The sequence below is a fragment of the Clavelina lepadiformis genome, chromosome 1, assembly GCF_947623445.1.
Source record: "Clavelina lepadiformis chromosome 1, kaClaLepa1.1, whole genome shotgun sequence".
Classification (NCBI taxonomy): Eukaryota; Metazoa; Chordata; class Ascidiacea; order Aplousobranchia; family Clavelinidae; genus Clavelina; species Clavelina lepadiformis.
Genome location: NC_135240.1, coordinates 14,623,084 through 14,643,878, shown reverse-complemented (window position 1 = coordinate 14,643,878; position 20,795 = coordinate 14,623,084). Strand labels below are relative to the sequence as shown.

General features: G+C 34.8%; 2 protein-coding genes across 4 annotated transcripts; both read left to right on the top strand.

The window, feature by feature from the left end:
- Positions 1 to 2,432: 2,432 nt before the first annotated feature.
- On the top strand, positions 2,433 to 14,399 carry LOC143446228 (carnitine O-palmitoyltransferase 1, liver isoform-like). Of its 3 annotated transcripts, none has more exons than XM_076945774.1 (16): positions 2,433 to 2,594; positions 3,465 to 3,539; positions 3,713 to 3,852; positions 5,728 to 5,890; positions 7,775 to 8,025; positions 8,173 to 8,347; positions 8,487 to 8,571; positions 9,384 to 9,595; positions 9,913 to 10,082; positions 10,223 to 10,445; positions 10,546 to 10,710; positions 10,880 to 11,014; positions 11,096 to 11,248; positions 11,789 to 11,902; positions 12,952 to 13,044; positions 13,660 to 14,399. In XM_076945774.1, exons 1-16 carry the CDS (start codon positions 2,529 to 2,531, stop codon positions 13,747 to 13,749), a joined length of 2,310 nt encoding a protein of 769 aa, XP_076801889.1. In that variant the 5' UTR covers positions 2,433 to 2,528; the 3' UTR covers positions 13,750 to 14,399. The 3 variants fall into 3 exon arrangements, with proteins under 3 accessions (XP_076801889.1, XP_076801897.1, XP_076801907.1); XM_076945782.1 differs by lacking the exon at positions 11,789 to 11,902 and adding an exon at positions 11,525 to 11,635; XM_076945792.1 differs by lacking the exon at positions 11,789 to 11,902.
- Positions 14,400 to 14,530: 131 nt separating this feature from the next.
- LOC143446245 (tryptophan 5-hydroxylase 1-like) lies at positions 14,531 to 19,787 on the top strand. The gene is made up of 12 exons (XM_076945803.1): positions 14,531 to 14,812; positions 16,076 to 16,162; positions 16,407 to 16,557; positions 16,653 to 16,759; positions 16,881 to 16,948; positions 17,215 to 17,265; positions 17,515 to 17,632; positions 17,715 to 17,845; positions 17,990 to 18,149; positions 18,328 to 18,423; positions 18,567 to 18,700; positions 19,147 to 19,787. The coding sequence occupies exons 1-12, from the start codon at positions 14,708 to 14,710 to the stop codon at positions 19,355 to 19,357; spliced, it is 1,419 nt and encodes a 472-aa protein (XP_076801918.1). The 5' UTR covers positions 14,531 to 14,707; the 3' UTR covers positions 19,358 to 19,787.
- The last annotated feature ends 1,008 nt before the right edge of the window (positions 19,788 to 20,795 follow it).

The window sequence follows — 20,795 nt, the reverse complement described above, 5'->3', positions numbered from 1 at the left end:
TTGTTTACTAAGGAAGTCGCAGTGGGAAAATATCTTACAGAATTTCGGAATTATTGGCGGTGGTTTTGCTGTACTGTTTTATGGAGCATTAATGATTGAAGTTTTCGGTAATTAGTGATAAGCGTTTGTTGGAGATGAATAAGAATTTGTTTTTAATCAGTAAGCAAAGGCGTAATGATTTCTTTACCCATGCATTTAACTGTAGACCTACATTTATTACGAAGATAGCTGTCACGATCATATTGTAAATAAGCTATGCAAAACATTAAACTAGCTTAATTAGGTCTGGTAATATCCTTTACATATTACTATTTTAAATCAGTCGCAGAAAAATGCCAACAATTGGGAAACTGCTGTGAACTGACAGAAACCGGACATAGCTTAGAGCGATTAATAATTTTTATCCCTGTGCTATGGTCGACATGTATTGTAAATTTGTTGGGATGGGAAGTTTGTTCAAGACTGAATGTCCTTGTTTTGTTGTTAGAAGGACGGTTTGCTCAGGGAAAGGATTATTAACTGTTAAGCCACTGAATATGCGCGATTATTCATTACTGACAGCTACATTATCTGTGTACATGCTGCTGCAAAAGTAGTTGTATACCAAAAGCAGTTTAAGAATTGAAGTGGCTATTTTATCTTAAGTGGGAAAGCGATAGGGCTGTATAGGCTAGTTAACATATCTCTTCTGCCAAAAATTGTAGGCCAAAGGATCAGAATGCATAGGCTTTTATGTAAAAAAGTATATTTAGTAACTTGAAATTAGTAAAAATAAACTACTATATATATATATATATATATATATATATATATATATATATACATATATATATAGTAGTTATACATATATATATACTGTATATATATATATATATCTATACATACAAACTTATTTATAATATATCATACATGGGATTTTGGGTCATTATAGGTTTAATTAACTAGCCTACATTTAGATTCATAAACTTGTATATTACATTATTTTTTATAATTAAGTTTTATAATGGTCAACAAGGAATATAGAAACACTAGTTAGAAAAAGATAAACATTCAGTGCACCCAGTATCCATACTGCCATACATTCATAAGTGTAAATTTATCGATTATGATATTTATTACCAGTAAAGCTTTCAAACTTATATAAAGAACTTTCCTGATCCCCATAGTTATAGGCTACATTTTAAATGAAGGTTGAAAGTTTCACAAGAAGTGCAAAATTGTTTTCAAAGCATAAGTATTATTTGCTGATGGAGCAGCACAAATAGATATAATATATGTAATTATACGTAATTACTTGCATTAACATACTTAAATGATATCAGAAGCATATCATTCGCTACTGCTCTAACCTAAGCACTGCATAACTACCTTTCAATGATAGGCCTAAGAAAAAAAATTGTGTTGGGCGATTGAGACTTACAGAAATGTTGTTGAGTCTAGATAATAGATAGGCCGCAAATATTTCACCACCTGCCGGTTACGAAAATTGAAAAAAGCTACTTCAGTAAACAGCTAGCCAGTTATGCAATTGGTATTTTCTTACTTTGATAAACAGCGGCCGGTGAAGTACACTTATTTTACCGGCTGCTGTTTGCCAAAGTAGGAAAATACAAATACGGTAAACAGCAATTACAGTAGTCTGTGAATTGAAATGTATGCTAATTTTCAACTTAAAACAAGGTACTAATTTTTCCAAAGTGTAAATTAACTTAAAGCTAATTCTCTCTGGCCCAAACAGTTCTCGTGATTAAATTACTATGTTAAGCTGCGAATTGAAGTAAATGGAGTAAAATAAATGAATAAAACAAATTAAGTAAATAAAGTATTTTTCAACTTAAAATCGAATTTTTTCCAAAGTCTAAATTAATTTAAAACTAATCCCTTTCGATCCGAACTCTCACTCTCTTGACTAAACTACATGAAAAATAAATTTAGACGAAAAAATATGTCAAATATTAACCAGATTCGAATATGAGACCTACGCCATCGCACTGCTTTCTTCTTCCCATCCAAAACGAGAGTCATAAACCAACCAGCGAAGATCTGCTGGTCACCGTATTGTAATTCAGCAACTTCAGTAAACGGACGTCAATGAAATAGTCACTTAGTTATATGCCAGACCCCATTAATCCAGGCCACTTTGTTTTGTCGAAAAATTTTAGTTAGCGAATTATCAAAGTTAACAATATGTTGTACGAATATTACAATGAAACTATAGACCCTTTGCTTATCATAATTATGCCAGTTGTTTAGTGTGTCTTTCTTGATATATTTTAAAGCACCTTTACTTAACTAAGTAGGATGTAGATGTGTTTCTTTACTAAATTAATGTTAATAATGACAATAATATTTGCGAATTTTGCAGATATATAAAAGTTATTTTCCATTAGTTAATTTTGAGAAAACAATAAGTTTAAAACATTTTCCACAGCAATTTGTTTCTTATAGGAAAATTTTTGCTTTTGTAGGTAAAATATTAGGAAGAAAATTAGCAAGATTAAATAAAAAATTAGTTGCAAAAGTTAAACATGGCAGAAGCTCATGCTGCTGTTGCATTTTCATTTTCTGTTACACAAGAAGGATTAAACGTTCATGTATGTAAAAGTAAAATATGATATGTTATACATGTGAAGGATAATGATTACATAGGCTACTACCTACACGATTGTTGCAATTGCAGTGCTTTCTCAATTATCTGGTCTTCTTGGGATAATGTTTTCATAAATTTGAGTGGATAAGCAAAAAACAGATAATTGAATTGTTATATTTAGATATAAAAAAAATTGTTTTGCATTACACCATGCCTTTCGAACATGAATCCATCTCAAAATTTTTAGTTACAGTTTAAAATTTAGTGTTTAACAATGAACTGCAAGTTCAGTAATCAGAATAGGCTCTATCAGACACACTGTACCACTACATAGCTGTAGGAGGATTCACAGTTTGTTTCTTTTTTGTTTTATTACGTGATGGAGCCGCTTTAACAGACGACCAGATAATCGAATGCCGGTTAAATGAGATACGGATAATAATCAAGGAAGCACTGTTTTTGAATTTTATATATTTATTACTAAGTTCTAAACTAACCCATACTCTAAAAGTTCTCCCTGATTTTTTATTTAATTTGCTTGCTACCATTTCTTATGTATAGGGGTTATTTTATTGGATTATTTTGGCAAAAAGTTGCTTTGCCGCTGGTAGTTTTACCTATGTTGTTGTGTTCTACATTTTCATAGCCGTAGTACTTTTTGTTTAAATTTAAGTGATATGTTAATGTTTATTGTTTTAGGGATGCAATAGTTAATTGACAATTAAAGCTCGATAATTGTTGACATTATCATTTAAATATTGTTTTTCCCAAATGTTTATTTTGGTTTTAATAATTGGCCACTTCTAATACTGCTTATATATTTTATGCAAAATATATCTTAATCTCATAAAATTTCCTACTTTTTGTATCATAGATCTCCCATGATGCTCTGAAAGGTGTCTATTTATCAGGTATTCGTTCCTGGAGAAAACGCTTTGTTAGATTTTTGGTATGTTTACAAAAATCCTGTTACTTGTGACAAAGATTCTACAAGCTTTCGCTCCATCGAATATCAACAATAACTTTTTATTTTGCTGTTATTACTATTCTTAATGTATGAATAATTATGATGGAAAGTCGTAGTGTGGTTGTTCACCAAAATAAAGTCACCATTGTTTTCAGAATCGTTTCGCAAGTGGTGTTTTTCCAGCAAAATTTTGGAGCCTTGGTCTTCTAACTTTAATTTTATTAAGTGGTGCCCTTCTTGGTTATGATGTGACATGTGGCTTTAATGCAAAAATTCACGATGCATTTTTTACATCGTAAGTGAATTTCTTTAATTTTATTATTAAACCTGTTTGTTAACTTGGCTTGTTGACACTGTTTGGTTTTGGTACATATGGTAGTGGTATTTATTACACTACGTAACACAATTTTTGTTTGGCTACTTTTTGTAATGCCCCTTTATGCATTTTTGGGTGCTGAGTTAGTTTTTTCGTACCATCGTTACTTTTTGAGATATTCAAACTTTGATATAGCTGTAAGTATAGCAAATTGTGTTCTACTCAGATTGCAGTAGATTTTAACTCCACATCAGGGTTCCGTTTGGTTTATTAAACGCAAAAACCAGTTTAAAAACGTTAATAAGGAAGGCTTGAAGATAAATGTAACATAGTTTTGTCAAACAGTAACAGTCGTTCAAAAATGTACTTTTGAGCGAGCTTTTCTTTTATGACCACTCCTTCCTGTCTTGCCTTACTAAAGACCAAATGTAGTTTCCCATCATTGCACTATCGCAGCGGCCTTTATATCGTTTTTCCATTGGCTCAATATCCTGATGAAATCTCTCACCATGCTCCTCACTGAAGTCACCTAGATTTTCTTGAAAAAAATCCAGATGCGAACATAAAAAATGAAGTTTGACAGACATGCGACAACCCATGTTTTGGTAACTTTTGATAAGTTTCTCCACCAACTCTTTGTAATTTCTGTCCCTTTTATTTCCCAAAAATCCATCAACCACACCTCGAAATGCTTGCCACGCTTCTTTTTCTGTTTCATTCATTTTTTCTTCCAAGCTTTTACACTTTAACATTGTGTTTATCTGGGGACCAACAAATATTCCTCCTTTTATTTTGGCAAGTGATAGCCTGGGAACTATTGAACGGATTTCTTGAAAAACTTGTCCTTGAAAATCCAAAGCTTTGACAAACTGTTTTACCAGACCTAATTTGATATGAAGTGGAAGCAGTAAAACTATTTCCTGGCTTACAAGAGGTTCCCTAATAACGTTGTACATTCCTGGGGTTAGTTTTTCCCGTGCCGGCCAATGAATTTTCGCATAATGCTCACCGTCAGCTCTACTATTCCACAAGCACAAAAAGCAAGAGTATTTCGTGTAACCACCCTGCAGACCAAGCAAAATTCCCAACATTTTAAAGTTACCACAAACATATCACTTAAACTGAGTGTAACTGATTTTAATGAGCAGTTGCTTGACGTTTTCATAGTCTTCTTTCATCTGTAAGGAATAAGCAAGTGGAATTGATGGGTATATGTTACCATTGTGAAGTAACACAGTAACAAGTAACTCAAGTAACTAAGACTTTTGATAGAACTGTCAATGAAAAGCCGCCACTGAGTAGGATCATGATCTATTCCAACAGCACCAAACAGGCCTTCCACATCTTTGCAATAGCAAAGGTCTTCAAAAACGTCAAAGTAGACCTATTCCTGTAGGCAGTACTCTTACTTAAATTTTTGCACTGTCTACTAGACATTTTGATTTCTACTATTTAAAAGATAAACTGAATCTAAGATTTACACAAGACTTAACTCTACAAAATGGCATACTTCTCTCTGTAAACACTAAACACGACTTTCTAATGAGACTATACTGAATTTAACAGGCTGAGATAAAACGAAAATTGAGATAAGAAATAAAAGCACATTCGTCTGCATTTCACACTCCCACTCCCATTCACTTCCTCAAGTAAATAGGACGCCGATTTACAACATCATAATGCTGACAGACACAGATCATAACCGCATAAAAAACCTACAGTTAATGGAAAATTACAAAAAACCGGAATCATTGTATCTTGAAAACGATCGATGATAGAAAAAAACTGATAGCATTTTTGGAATCAGTGCTTGAAAATCATACAGACATTTATTAATATGTTATTCTTTTGCAGACAATCATTTTTAACCTGGATGTGTTCGTATACAATTACTTGCACGCTTATATGGCTTGCTGGAGTCTTGCTCATACGTTACCTACTTAAGCTACTTCTTTCCTACCATGGATTTATGTTTGAACCTCATGGAAAAATATCTATGTCAACGAAATTATGGGCAGTAAGTATCTTGACACAAATTTGCTTTGGAATGTATTGCATGAGAGTAGAGAATTTCAATTTAAATGGGCATACAAACGCTGACTGTATTTAAACTTTGGAATTATGTCTGTTAGAGCAAGATGTCATTGCCCATGGTCTCTGACTCTCTGTGGTAAAATATAGTCATAGTGAAACCTCATTAACCCTATCTTAACCGGGTGTGCGACATTACTATTTTAACTGTGTGTGGCTGACACTGCACACAAATTTTCAATCGTTAATCACTCGAAAAATATATGTCGTAAATTGATTGGATTTTTACAGGTTAGTAGCAAAAACACCTGGCTTCCTGTATACATCATAATTGTAAAACTAAAGAAAGTGCATTTAGTGTAATTTAAGTATTTCTAAAGCATACATTTCTATAAGTTTTTCTTATTACGCCACAGTGCGCAAAGAGAACAGTTAGTGGAGTTAGTTGTGCGTAAATGAGTAAACGAAAACGATATGCTTCAATACAGAGAGAGAGAGCAAAATTATAAAAATATGACAATATTTCGAAAATTACAAAACAAGCTTTATAAAACAAACATGGAAAGATAACTGAACCTTTTTTAGGAAAAGTCACCAAGTTTCAAGCTTCTACAGCAAACAGTGCAACTGTATGCCACGTTTTGCTTGGAATGTGTGCAGGGTCAACCACACATAGTCTAGATAGGGTTAAGTAAAAGATGAATGCATTTAGCCACTCATTACTTTTCTTTTTGTCTAAAGTTTGTAATTGATATTGGTAAAGTCAGACCTCATTAATGCAGACCACACTGTATCTAAAATATAGGTTTAGCAAAATATCTGGATAACTTAGGATAGTATCCCTTTCGAGTTTTACTGGATTAATAGTTAATACATATAAAAATAACTGTATTGAAGATCAAATTGCGTCCAAACTGAATATGTTAGGTAAAATAAGTTAAAATATTGGTCAATTAATGCCCCCTAAAAAGACATTAATGTGTGACAAATATAAAAATTTCCCTATGAATATGTAGCATTCTTTATCTAGATTAGCGGGGTAAAATACATGGGAACAAATTCGTTCCATTCCTACACGGATTTCGGTTTTTTAGGTTGGTACAAACTAGGTGTGACTATATGTATTTTGCATTTTGCCGGAACCTGTAAGTTAATCAGGTCTGATTAATTTACCAAACTTCCTCTGCATAATGGGATATGAGGTGGGAACTCATCGAAATAACACTGCCAAAAAGCTTAACTCATAACTTTGTGAATTTAGAGTATGGTTGAGCTTGAATTTTTTTTAAGTTTTTCGAAAGTAATGCAACTAAGTACTATAGCGACAAGTAAGCCAGATGAAGCATACACATTTATAACTGTGGGTATAGTCACTTTCAGACTATAAACAAGTGTTATATTATTTACTGCAAACAGTAGTTACTATACTTGATTACACATATTTTGATTAAATTGGTTAAATGTCTGGTTTAAGAAGTCCTGGTTTAGAAAGACCCACTTGAACAGGTTTAAGTTTGGCAACAATGAAAGAAATTTTAAGAGACCGCTACTTTTAAAGACTGACTGCTAATTTTCCGCTGAGAATGCTGTTGCAGAAGGAGAAATTTTAAGAGACCGGTAGAGGAATTTAAGTTAATTCCCAAAAACACCTCAAAAGACTGGCTATGACTGTAGTCAACATGTTATGTTTAATTTCAATATACTTATATCACTTTTACGTACTAGTTTATTTCTATATACATTATTACATGAACTGATTTAAAAAATCTTATTCTAGTAAAGATAACCCCATCAAAGTAAAACTTGTTGATACCAAACAGAGAGATTAAAAGCTATTTTCGAAAGTCATTTTAGGTATTTTGTTATTCAGGTTTGCACAAAAATTCTGGGAGGATCAAACCCTCAATTGTACAGTTACCAAGCCTCTTTGCCTCGCCTGCCAGTACCTGCCATAAAAGATACCATAAACAGATATCTTCGAAGTGTACGACCTCTTCTGTGTGACGCTGATTATGATCAAATGGTCAAGCTCTCAGATGAATTTTCGGTAACAATGGCTTCTCGTCTTCAACGATATCTTGTTTTAAAGTCCTGGTGGGCCACAAACTACGTGTCAGATTGGTGGGTTACACTTATATAATGGAGTTGTATGTACACCATTATAATTTAAAGGGAAATAATAGATTAGCTTTCAACGATACGATCATTACCTAGGTTATAATGGTATTTCATAAACAGCTATGGACGTGATTAAATAACATTTATTAGGTGGGAGCAATACGTTTATTTAGCTGGACGTGGGCCCATAATGGTTAACTCCAACTATTATGGCATGGACCTGCTTTACCACCAGCCTACGTCGAAACAAACTTCTCGTGCTGCGAGCTTTGTCCACGCACTTTTTGCTTTTAGAAGCACGTTGGATAAGGAAAACATCAAGCCGGTAACCAGTTTACTCTATGTTACCAATCTGCCATTTTCATTGATAAACATTAAACAAGTGCCTATGATGAAACTATTCAAAGTAAAGCGCACACTTTATTGGTTATTTTCGTTATCTTAACATTATAATATTACTTTAGATAAAGGTCAACGGCGTGGTACCACTATGCAGCGCTCAGTATGAGCGGATTTTCAACACTTGTCGATTGCCTGGCGTTGACAATGGTATAATGTAAAGCACTGTGTAGTGTATATGTGATTATGTATACAGTGTGTACTGCATTGTAAATTAGCTGTTGGATAATACGTGAATATACCTTTGTTTTTTTACTTTTGCGGAATCTTTGGATATTTGAAATTAATCCGCTAAGAAAAAGAAAGAGGCTATGTTTATTAAATGTTAATAATTGTGTCGATGCACGTCAGTACATAACGAACTGTACATGTATTAAATAGCAGTGATGCGGTGGCACCTCATTTCCTATGACCTATATTCACACCCACTTTTATCATTACAGCGATCACCAATAAGCGAGCATGCTATTAATGGCACTATCGCCATGAGGTCATCGTGTTTTCCTCATGATTTACTCGGTTATGTACAAAGTCCATCACGCAACTAATCGAGATATGTTGGAACCATGTTTGTCTGTGATCACAATTGCTTGCTTTATTTGAACAAGAGGAAGTCGTGTACAGCCGCGACTATGTTTACTATTAAATATCAAGACTTATATTGACATAGCTTCGGCGTTCTTGAATCCTTGCATCTTACACGACCTAGCTTTCGCGTAGGATACGTCACCGTTTAATTCAGTTTTTTCACTGCGGTTGTGGACGTTTTCTATCTGTCCGTTTCATCTTCGCTTGTAAAATATGGCGTTATTTGTTGTCATAAATCAACATAATTTTCAGTACAGTATACCACATTATTAAATATAATACGAGTAAAAAAGCAACATCCCATTTCGGTATGATGGTATCATCAAAGTTTTCCTACTATTAAACAATTTTGTTGTTTACTAATTACTTTGTAGACACACTTCATCATTGGATGGATGCTCGTCACATCGCAGTGCTGCACCAAGGTCGCTGGTTTAAAGTGATGTGTTACAAGAATGGACAACTGCTTGGCCCGAAAGAACTCGAAGAAGTTTTTGAAACCATTCTCAACAACAAATCTGCGCCTTCGCCCGGTGAGGAAAATCTCGCGGCTTTGACAGCCGGAGATAGGATCCCATGGGCTCAGGTAACATGTCCTTCAACGTTGTATATGGAACGATTAAATATACTGTAATCTTGCACACCCATTTTCATGAAATTCGTTTTATATGAACCTGTAGAAAATTCTATTCGATAACTTAAGCAATTTTATCATAAGGCGAACTGAAATATATGAACCTTTCCACCGTAGAAACGTTTTGGTTTTAATTGCAACAAGCATAAAATTGTCTGCCCTCTAACAGTAAAATTCAGGTTCAGAACTCATGTTTGTCATACACGTATCTTGTCAGCATGTTTTAATTTGATATATTTTCTAGGTTTTGATTTCAACTATTTTCCTAGGCCCGCAACCAACATTTTTCAAACGGTGTGAACAAAAAGTCGCTCCATGCCATTGAAAAGTCGGCTTTTGTTGTTGTTTTGGATGACGAAGAGCATAACCTAAGTGAAGAGGACTGCACTGGTTTGTCAAACTACGGACGTTCATTGTTACATGGAAACTGCAACAACAGGTTCGGAACGACCGTTGGAAAATATTTGCACGACTCCCAGTGACATTGTATTGCCATTTGCTGTACCTTATCCTGTGACTATGGTTGTGTGAGCGGTACCGAGTAATGTCGGTCGTGTTTGAACATTGTTTTATTTTCAGATGGTTTGACAAATCTTTCAACATAGTCTTCTTTGCAAACGGCCGTTTGGGTCTTAACGCTGAACATTCGTGGGCTGATGCGCCTATCATGAGCCATGTGGTAGAACAGGCACTCGGGTTTGAATATATGCACCTCTCTTACGACAGTGATGGAAAAGTTAGCGGTGTTGCAACTGTCCGCCCTGTTCCACCTCAGCGGCTGGCATGGTCAATTTCTGATGAGGTTTGACTGCAACATAAAATTTTTTATATTCAAAAATATTTTTTTCAGTAAGCATCTGCAAATCTACTACAAAATAGATCTCATGTTTCAATTCTTTTAGTGTCAAGAGGTGATCAACACGAGTTTGGCTTTGGCTCGCAACCTTGCTGACGATGTGCACCTCAACGTTAGAGCCTTTAAACACTTCGGTAAAGGACTGGTTAAAACATTCAAAATGTCCCCGGATGCTTTCATACAGGCAGCGCTACAACTTGCACATCTCAGGGTAATAATTTTACGGGGTCGTGCAATACATAGATCCGCAATTTTGTTCCTTATTTATATCGAAATAGTGTATCACGTACAGTAAACCTTTGCGTTTCGTTATGATATGATTCACTTAAGTGCACGCAATAGTGTTAATTATAGGTCCTACTATTATGAATTGATATTAGGACAAAGGGCATTTCGCTCTGACGTACGAAGCATCGATGACCAGACTATTCCGAGAAGGACGCACTGAAACTGTACGATCATGCACCAGCGAAATGGTTGCTTTTGCGAGGTCAATGGAGGATCCCAATTCCACGGTAACGTTTGCTATCTTTTCATGAATCCTATACTAAGATTTTAATTACATGAATTGTGTTGCCTTCTTTGCGTTATTGCAGGACGAAGAACGTCACACATTGCTCAGAAAAGCAGCCGACTTTCACGTGAGCCAGTACAAGGAGGCGATGATAGGGAAGGGTGTTGACCGGCACTTGTTTTGCTTGTATGTTGTCTCTAAGTACCTTAAACTTGAGTCACCTTTCCTGCAAAAGGTAAAGTTGTTGTGACTATTTACAAATGTCCTCTTGTTTATGGTGTCTTTCGTGGCCAAATTTATTTGAGATAAGTTTTAGATGGGAACTTCTTACTTTTTAAAATAATACAAAAAACCGTCAATACGAAATACATTTAGCAGTTAGAAGATTTGCATTTTCATGCAAATGATAAAATGTTTGCTCAAGTTTTGTATTGTCGAATATCATTACTGCCGTTTTTGCGCCTTAATTTTGCCAAGCCCTTAAAAGTAGTCACTCTTATATTTGAGACAGGTTTTAAGTGAAGTATGGGAGTTATCTACCTCCCAAACTCCCACAGATCAGTCGAATTACCTTAAAGTAATACAAAATGATTTTTTCTCTGCCGGGGGCGGTTTTGGTCCGGTGAGTGTAGCACTACTGCCGGGTCTTGAAACATCGTGGACGTGCCGCAATCCAACTAATCAAGACTGCATGCTAAATTGCTAATCCAGTTTTAATTTGGCACTAATCTACTCTTTTATCTTTTCCGTTGCTCTTTCCGTCTTCGCTGATCAGGTTTTAACCGAGCCTTGGCGTCTTTCTACGTCACAAACTCCACATCAGCAGGAAATGGCTATCGACTTGAAGAAGTTTCCTCGCTTTTTGTCGGGCGGTGGAGGCTTCGGCCCGGTACGTTTTCGCAAGTGCTATGAAACAAATTGCATGATGTAAAACTTCATAAATATGTCTTGGTAACATGTCTGATTGCCTGTGTGCTGCGACACTTTGTATGCCGGCTAATCCATTAAATAAGATTGTCTGCAAACTCATATTCATCGCATGAGAACCGACTAGGTTTGTGAGGAGCTACTAAACTTGGTTAATGTTACGGTTACGCGCTCAGTAAGTCTATATTGCAATTAAATTGATATTTTAACCATAGTATGTTAGCTTCATAGACTTGCTGAAATTGAAACTCTAATTTGCTTGATCTGTTTGCCCTCCATGGCATGACATCGACTACTACCAGGCCGTATTATCCCAAACTTAACTACCTCAGCTTAATTCCCGCATGAGTTTATTTCTTGTTTTCCCGAGAAAACCTATGAAAGTAACTTATGGTTAAACTTTCAACATTTTATCGCGGATGCTGATAGGAATGTGACTTCAATTAAACTAACAACACTCCCATAGGTCGTTTTAACAAAGTCTAATTTTGCTTGACGTTATTCATAGTTTGGCCAATTAAGCACGACAGGTTACACACTGACAGCAGGTCGGAGAGTCTTTTTCTAACCATTTCAACTTAATAATCTGTCAAGGTTATTTGGTTGCTATGCATGCTGATTCTATCCGCTGTGCATGTACTAATTTGTTGCTGGTAACAATTTCTGTATGTGTTGCATCTGGCGACCGATGTTCGGAATGTCTAAGTCAATTCGCCTAATTATAATTTTAACAATAATCACAAATGGATAATTTATAGGTGTGTTTGTATTGAATAAAAAGGCTTGTTGTAAAACTTTACTGCCTGAAAATCTGCATGTTCGCTTGTGTGTGATGTACGTAATTATGTGATGTTGCGATTAATGTTTTTTTTGATTAACGACTTCTGTGTTTCTTCTTAATTACTACCTGTGTATGCGTATCAGACATTGTAATCAGAAACGATTAACTACAGCATTTATTACATTAAATATGTTAATTATTAAATAATCTTGCGTAAATATTGAACATAGGTGGCTGATGACGGTTATGGTGTTTCCTACATCATCTGCCATGAAAACCTCATCATGTTCCATATTTCTAGTAAATCTTCCTCTTCGGAAACGGTAAGTAAGACAACAATCTTCATTGATCGAACGTTTTTTTTTTATCACGGATCGTTGTGTCCGTGCCCGTTAAAAACGATTAGACTAAACAACCACGCTTTTATGAAAGCTATATCGTAAATATTTGATTTAATCTGCGATTTTTGTCGCATGCGTTTCCCAGATCTTCGTGATTATCAAGTACTGAAAAACTGTGTAAGTCTGTGTTAATTTACTGAATATTTTCATCTGTTCGGACTAGAGCATATTGTATTTCACTTCTTACGCAACCCTGATCAAAGTGGTGTTTTCACTGGTATATACCGTACTATACCCGCTTATGACCGAGTCTCTGCAACGTCATAAATATAATTGCCTGTGCCGGAAGTGTAGAAATATGTGACCAATTTATAATTAGATGCAATGTTTATTTAGTTTGACAAGCTGCATTATGTTTAACGCGAAAACACACTTTTAATGTAGGCCTAGATTGTCCATGAAAAAAACGGTTGCTTCGCAGTGAAAATCACTCATTTGACATGTCATTTCGGCCCTGGCACAGATATAAGTTATAATACTCTTCTCAATCAATCTTATTATTGAAGACCTGGTAAACAAACTTCCATTTTTTTGCAGAATTCTGATCGATTTGGAGACAACATTGAAAGAGCAATGTTGGATATGAAAGACTTATGTGAGAAGATGAAAGGAAAAGCTAAACGCTAAAACAAAGTATCAATAATTAATGGGTCATGTTTACCGTATAGTCAATGTGTGGTGTGTTAACGTAAATTTGTTGGTTTGTAAATCCTGGCAAGTAATAGGTATTGCTATTTTATTCTAGATATTTTCAGAAAATATTTGACTGAGTTTGTTTTTATATTTATACCACTGTTTTCTCACCACGTCTAGACAAATACGTTTTCTCTATTTATTTGTGTCTGAAATTATTGGTGTGATGATTATTATTATAATTTGCTTGTAAATATGCTTGTGTGTGTGCTCATAGTAAAGTTTTACAAGTAATCATGTCGCCTCCCATTTAGTGTTTTAAAGGAACAATTCGACCTCAATTTTGCTTAAGATTTTTCATTTATCAGCATGCAAAGTCCACAAAAATACCACATGTTTTCATTGATATTGCGATAAACCACAAAAATCGTTGTTTTTGCTGTATATTGTGTAGTACCATCTATTCAGTTCTTTACACGAAGGTTAAGTCCTACGTTTATTTTGAACTATTTAAAACATTTATGACGAATTAATTGTACGGAAATGTAGCTTTCTCCACTACCAAATGGGATGTATGTTTGCGCAAACACTAATATAGCTCTTTTGTGTGAAGATATTCTTGTCTGAATAAAAAAATGAGTGTACCCGGTACTGTGGTTCTTACGTCATCCCTGACGTAGTTTTGCGTTGCTGTTCGACTTCACTTTGCCGACGTAATGTCAAACGGATTTCCGATCGATAAAATCGTAGTGATTTTTTTGTAAGTTTTCGAATTAAAATTTAATCGATTTGACGGGAGCCAGATGCCAGCGTTTGTTTAACATATTTTCTGAAACGATAAATGCCTCTGTCTCTGGGGTCATGAAACCAATAGACGAATATTTCTGACACGCATATAGATTCCTCTGAAGACGGTTTGTCAACGTGCTAACTGTAGCTTATACTTCTAATCATGGATTCCGATCTAAAGCCTGCAACTGAGCAGAATAAACGAAGAATTAGTCACGTAACTTCGTTGGATGATGTGTTCTCGGATAATCGCATTAAAACTGACGAGGTGAGATCGACAGTTTGCCTAATGCATCGTAATTACTGCTAGTGGATGCTGCGATGATATTGTTACTCAAGCTGGATAGCCTACAAAATACGTTATAACCTAATTGCTTGAAGTCAAACTAGGATTTTGAATTGCTGCAGCAAGATAAAATGTCAGTAGGTAAATAATGGCACGATTTGTGACAAAGGGAGATAATGCTGAATGACAAAGCTTAAAATCTGATTCGGTGTTCTAACCTGTGTATTGTATGTGCTCGAGTCCAAATCAACAAAGTTTAAAAATGAGTGTGATGACGTTTTACTCTGACCTAATTTTTTCTGGTCTGGTCATTGAGAAAAAGCAAAATTGCCTTCCCGTCATCCGCTCCGTATGAGGGACTGGAGTTGGAAGTTATACTTTTTGTATTTCCGTGAACTAAACTAGTACTGATACGTTAGTCGACTTTTTGATGGTTTTATAATAAGAAAAAAGTAGAACCATTTCCTTCTCAAGAACCAGTTTTTATCATGACAACACATTTTCATAAAACTTATGGTTTATTGGAATTTAAAAAATCTCTACAAAACTTGTGCAAGTACTAATTTTGCATTTTCAGTACAAGTACTTGCTTTATTAAAGTATTCAACTACAAAACGGGTACCTGGCCGCCAGTATCAAGTACGTCTACGTAACGTTTTAACGTCAAGTACTTGGGTGTAGCCAATGTTTTATGAAAACTATATGGAATATATGCATAAATTTGTAATAAATTTCTCCAGTCGATCGAGACAATCGCATTTTAATTTTATAACATCCTACAACCTTGGACATGTAGTAGCCCGCTAGCTTAACCTTATCATTTGATAAATCTATTGCTCTGTGAAACTACAACTGATGTTTAAGATAACTAGACATGTGCACCTTTCAGCCCTATATTGGCTCTTTGTATTGTATTGATTATAGCTATAAAAGTTTACCCGCATCCGCCCATGCAGTTATCGCAATTAATGTCAAGCAGGTGTCCGTTCCCATTCTATGGGTATAGGACTGACATATTCAAACAGGAATGTACTGGTTTCGGAATGGGTACGGAGTTTGTTTTTGTGTCTCATAGATTGGGTTCCGAAAGTTCGGGGATTGAGTTTCAATGTTTGTTGGATTAAACTCCAAAATGTTCTGGTTTACATTTCAAAATTTCGAGGGTTGGTTCCGATGACCACTGAAGGTGGGGAAGGTATAACTGTAGGTGCGAAATTCTTTCAAAATCGATTTCTGTTTTTCTAGAAAATGTATTTTCCATCGACTGCCTTGGTACAATTTTCGTTTCAGAATAAACAAAAATCCATTTCTGCGCTACTACCAATGCTCAAGGTATCTTGTTTTGTCAAATGTATGTCTTGTGGGGTGAATATTTATATGTAATCTACAGGTAGTGTTAAACTGTCGGTTATAATGGAACAACTCGACATATATATATTGGTCTGCACAATAGTAGCTTGAGAAGTATAAGAATCACTTTTATAAATTTATTTCTGCACAATCTCTCCATGTCTATAATATGCACCACGGTCTTGACACTGCAACATGAGTTTATTGCTATTACTTTTCCTTTCAGAAAGAAAATATTAAAGTCTTGGACATATATAAAAAAGATCAAAGTGGAAAATTCTGTATCCAATTTAATAGCTGCTATGAAAATGCAACGAAAGAAGTCGTTGACGAATTGAGACAACATGCTGGTGTTGCTAATGTGTGCGCATCATATGGTTAGTTTACCAAAGAAAATGGAAGTAGTCTTCTATATTTAAAAATATGTGATCTCAACTGTTCATTTAAAAACAAACCTGTATTCATATCTTAGAACCTTTTGACGAAAGTCGTATATGGTTTCCTCAAACGCATTCCGACTTGGACAAATGTGGAAGAAATGTTTTGATGTATGGAACAGAACTTGATGCTGATCACCCCGTGCGTTTTCTGTTTGTTTTCGAACATAACGTTTCATATATGTTTTTTAATTTTAACTAAAAGTATTGATTTGCTAAATAACTACAAATAATAAATAATTAATTGGTGGTTTTGATTGCAGGGATTTAAAGATGGAGTCTATCGAGAAAGACGAAACTTTTTCACAGAAATTGCTTTAAATTACAAACAGTAAGTTGCTATGTAATTTTCACACTACTAAGCCACATCATGTATTATGGTTAGAGTTTGAAACAATTAAAATTGTCAAAAATAACTGTATGGAGTCTTTTTGCTTTGTTCTTAAAAATGTTCAAAGAAAGCATTTTAATAGTTGGTTCCTCAATACTCGTCTAGCTAGTGACTGTAGCTAAAGCACTACGTTTCAGCTATCTGCAGGATGTCTGTTATTTAAAAATTTAACATAGCCAGCAAATTTACTGCCTTTTAATTTTCAGTGGCTACCCCATACCAAGAGTGGATTACACACCAGAGGAAACTGAGACGTGGTAAGTACAGAACGAACAGGACGTTTTATAAACTATACAAAATCAAATCTATTTTCCAATAATTGTGGTTTACTGTGAATGATAACAACACACTTCAGTTGATAAGTTTTATTGCAAGATGACTAGAACTAGAATGATTTTACCCTTTAGCGGTAATACTACCTCTAGCCAAAAAGTATGACATTTGCGTGACGTAAGCAACAGAATGATTGGGCTAACGATATTGACAGCAGAAGTTTGCATGTGCAGGGGTAAAGTGTACAAGAAACTATCAGAAATGTACCCGACATATGCATGTAAGCAATACTTGCAGAACTTACCTTTGCTCTCTCTGTATTGTGGATACTCCGAAAATAACGTTCCGCAGGTAAAGTAGATTTTTGAACTTAACCGAACGAAATGGCTTAAGAATAGGTGTATTACATACGCATTATCACTTGGCTTTCCAGCTTGAAGATGTATCAAAGTTTCTGTGTGAAAAGACTGGATTCCGAATGAGACCTGTAGCGGGATTTCTAAGCCCACGAGATTTTCTTGCTGGACTTGCATTTCGTGTTTTCAATTGTACGCAATATATGCGGTAAGAAATGAGATGCTTTTTAAACCTTATGTAATGTATAAAGTCCTTCATTCTGCTACAAATTTTACCCATATTTATTTTTCACCAAAGCTTTTACTTTATAGTTATTAGAAAGTAATTTTGATTTCACACGATGCTATATAGCCACAGCAGTGATCCATTTTATACGCCTGAGCCTGACGTCTGTCACGAACTATTAGGACACGTACCGCTTCTTGCGGATGCTGAGTTTGCTCAGTTTAGCCAAGAAATCGGTCTTGCTTCACTTGGTGCGTCAGACGAGGACATATCCAAATTAGCGGCTGTAGGTCGACTTTATTACTTTACTTCTCATTATTGCTGCATGTGGCGCATCTTTTCTGTAATCTCTAATACTTTAATATGAAATTTGTCTTACGTATTATAAGAAAACATTAAGGTACTACCCTATTTTTATAAGGTGGAAAAGCAGTTTGTTTTGTAGCAGTGTTTTTTATTTTTAGTGTTATCTTTATACTGTGGAATTCGGACTTTGCAAGGAAAACGGTGATTTGAAGGCTTATGGAGCGGGGTTGCTTTCGTCAATTAGCGAATTAAAGGTATTAATTTGTATCTATATAGACCTATAATAAGCTATTCTAGATAAAAAAAATGTTCATAAAGTAGAAAATGTCAAGAAAGTTGTTGATCTTCTTTCAAACAATAAATTAGTGTCAGGATTCTAATGCCTGTATTTTATTAGCATGCCTTGACTACTCCTGAAAAGGTTGTCAAGTTTGATCCATATAAAGCCAGCGTTCAAGAATTCTATGTCACAACTTATCAGCCTGTTTATTTCGTATCAGAAAGTTTTGAAGAGGCAAAGCAAAAGATGAGGTACCTTTCTTTTTCATTATTGCACTTAACGTTTCTCACGTTAATTGATATCAACTTGCTTGCGTCTATTTGTGTGAGTTGGCTCGATGGTGGGGCGGTTGGAGCACCTGGCCAGTGTGTTTGCAATACCCTGCAGCGTTATCGTTGTAATGTCATTGCGCAAGACATGAACGATATTTGCTCCTGTTCAGTGGATCTAGTAAGCAGTTCCAAATTTGAGTAATACGTTATATTAAATCAAAAGAGCAAGTAAAAAATGTGTCTGACAATCGAAACTTGCACTAAAAGGGGTTTAAGCGGTTAGGAATCGTTGCTGAGTTTTAGTCGTGCAGACTTTCTTAAGTCCGAAGATACTGGTGATACCATATCATATACTGTACTACTAATTCCAGTCTTTTTCAAAATGTGCAGAAATTGATACTTGGTATACTGCATATTTTCAACAGAGATTTTGTAAAGAATATAAAACGCCCATTCTTTGTGCAATATGACCCAGTCACCAGCTCTGTGCGTGTAGTGGATAACCTTTCTTCGGTGCAGTCAGCTGTCCAGCAGTTGTCACGAGATGTCGTTTTTATAATGGACATTTTGCAGGAAATGCAACATACAAGCAATGCATTGTCACAGTTTGAGAATTTGCGCAATATCAAATACTGAAAAATTTTTGCATTATATATTAGTAATTAATCGGTAAAAGGTTTTGTATTGCTTTTTATTTGACTTCGTATCAGTCTGAAATTACCGTACTAAAATTGCTGTTAATAATAACTATTAACATTATAATACTATTATACTACTACCATACTGTTGTTAAATAAATTGTAACTGTTAATAACTAAAATTTGCATTACACGTACTATACAAAACTTTTTTATAGAGTTTTTCGTATTGCTCTGTGTGTCGTAAAGTTAGTGTTCGTTTTTAGATTGCTATTTTGTGTTTGATTTCCTAACAAGTGCCTTGTGTTCTGTACTGCTTTTCTTTGGTTAGAAGTTAGAAAATCGTTTGTTGAAGCTTTAATGTTTTTGTGTTTATTTGTGACGCCTTGCTGTCTTACGATACTGGATTACAACAGAATCAAATTTTCGGAGAATTTGTCTTGTCGAAGAAGTGGTCAAAAGCATGGTTAAATCTTAAATGTCTTCTTGTTTAGCTTAACCTAAAGATGTAACCAAATCAATCTCAAGGCTTAATTCCCTAATTTGCGCTATTTTTCTGAAAAGGAATTTCAATTTTGCGATGTGCTTAATAACATTTATGGATAGCCCACCAATACTATCACAACCAAGTGCAATTGTAACAAAAAATACATATAGGCCAACAAATAAAAATTTTCTTTAGGGGAAAAGAAATAATTTTGTTTCCTCGATATCATACTAACCCTGCTGATTGTGACTTTACAAATTTTATATGGGCACATAGTCTTATTCTTGAAAGTCGCAATTTTAGGGTGATTTTATGGTTTTTGAACCAGTAAAAACTATCCATTTAATTTCATTGGTATGCTTCACCATATATTTCGGAAGGCCAGAATGTTTTATTTTATTTTTAGTTTTTATTCTTTACATTTGGTATAGCCTATATTCGCACTCCAATCTGCATCATATATGTTGGAAAATATAGCGAGTGATGAAATTACCATGTTAAGCAAACGAAAATAGATAAGAAAACGTGTGTATAAAAATTACGCAAAGAAATATATATTTAAAAGTAAGATGGTTCTTTCCTACAGCAAAATGGCTTATACTAATCGAATACGAATGTACATAATAATGACGATGCACTGTAATGTCAGCAAAAAAGATCCGCGCTTTAATGTAGTCAATAGAAATCAAACTATTCTTTAGGAACTCAAACTGGTGTATTGTCTAGGTAATATTTGCTCTTTACGAGATATGTCTTTGTTAATAATGATAAAATAAACCCAGCATACAGTAGAGGACTATAAATGCAATCGAAATGACTTCTCATAAAATATATGAGATTTGCTTTATCAACTTTTTGCTGTCTCCATAATTTATCAATATCTAGGCACAATACGTTTTTTGTATTTCTTTGTAAGACTGTAGTACTGTTACAATGTTTACATGTGGCC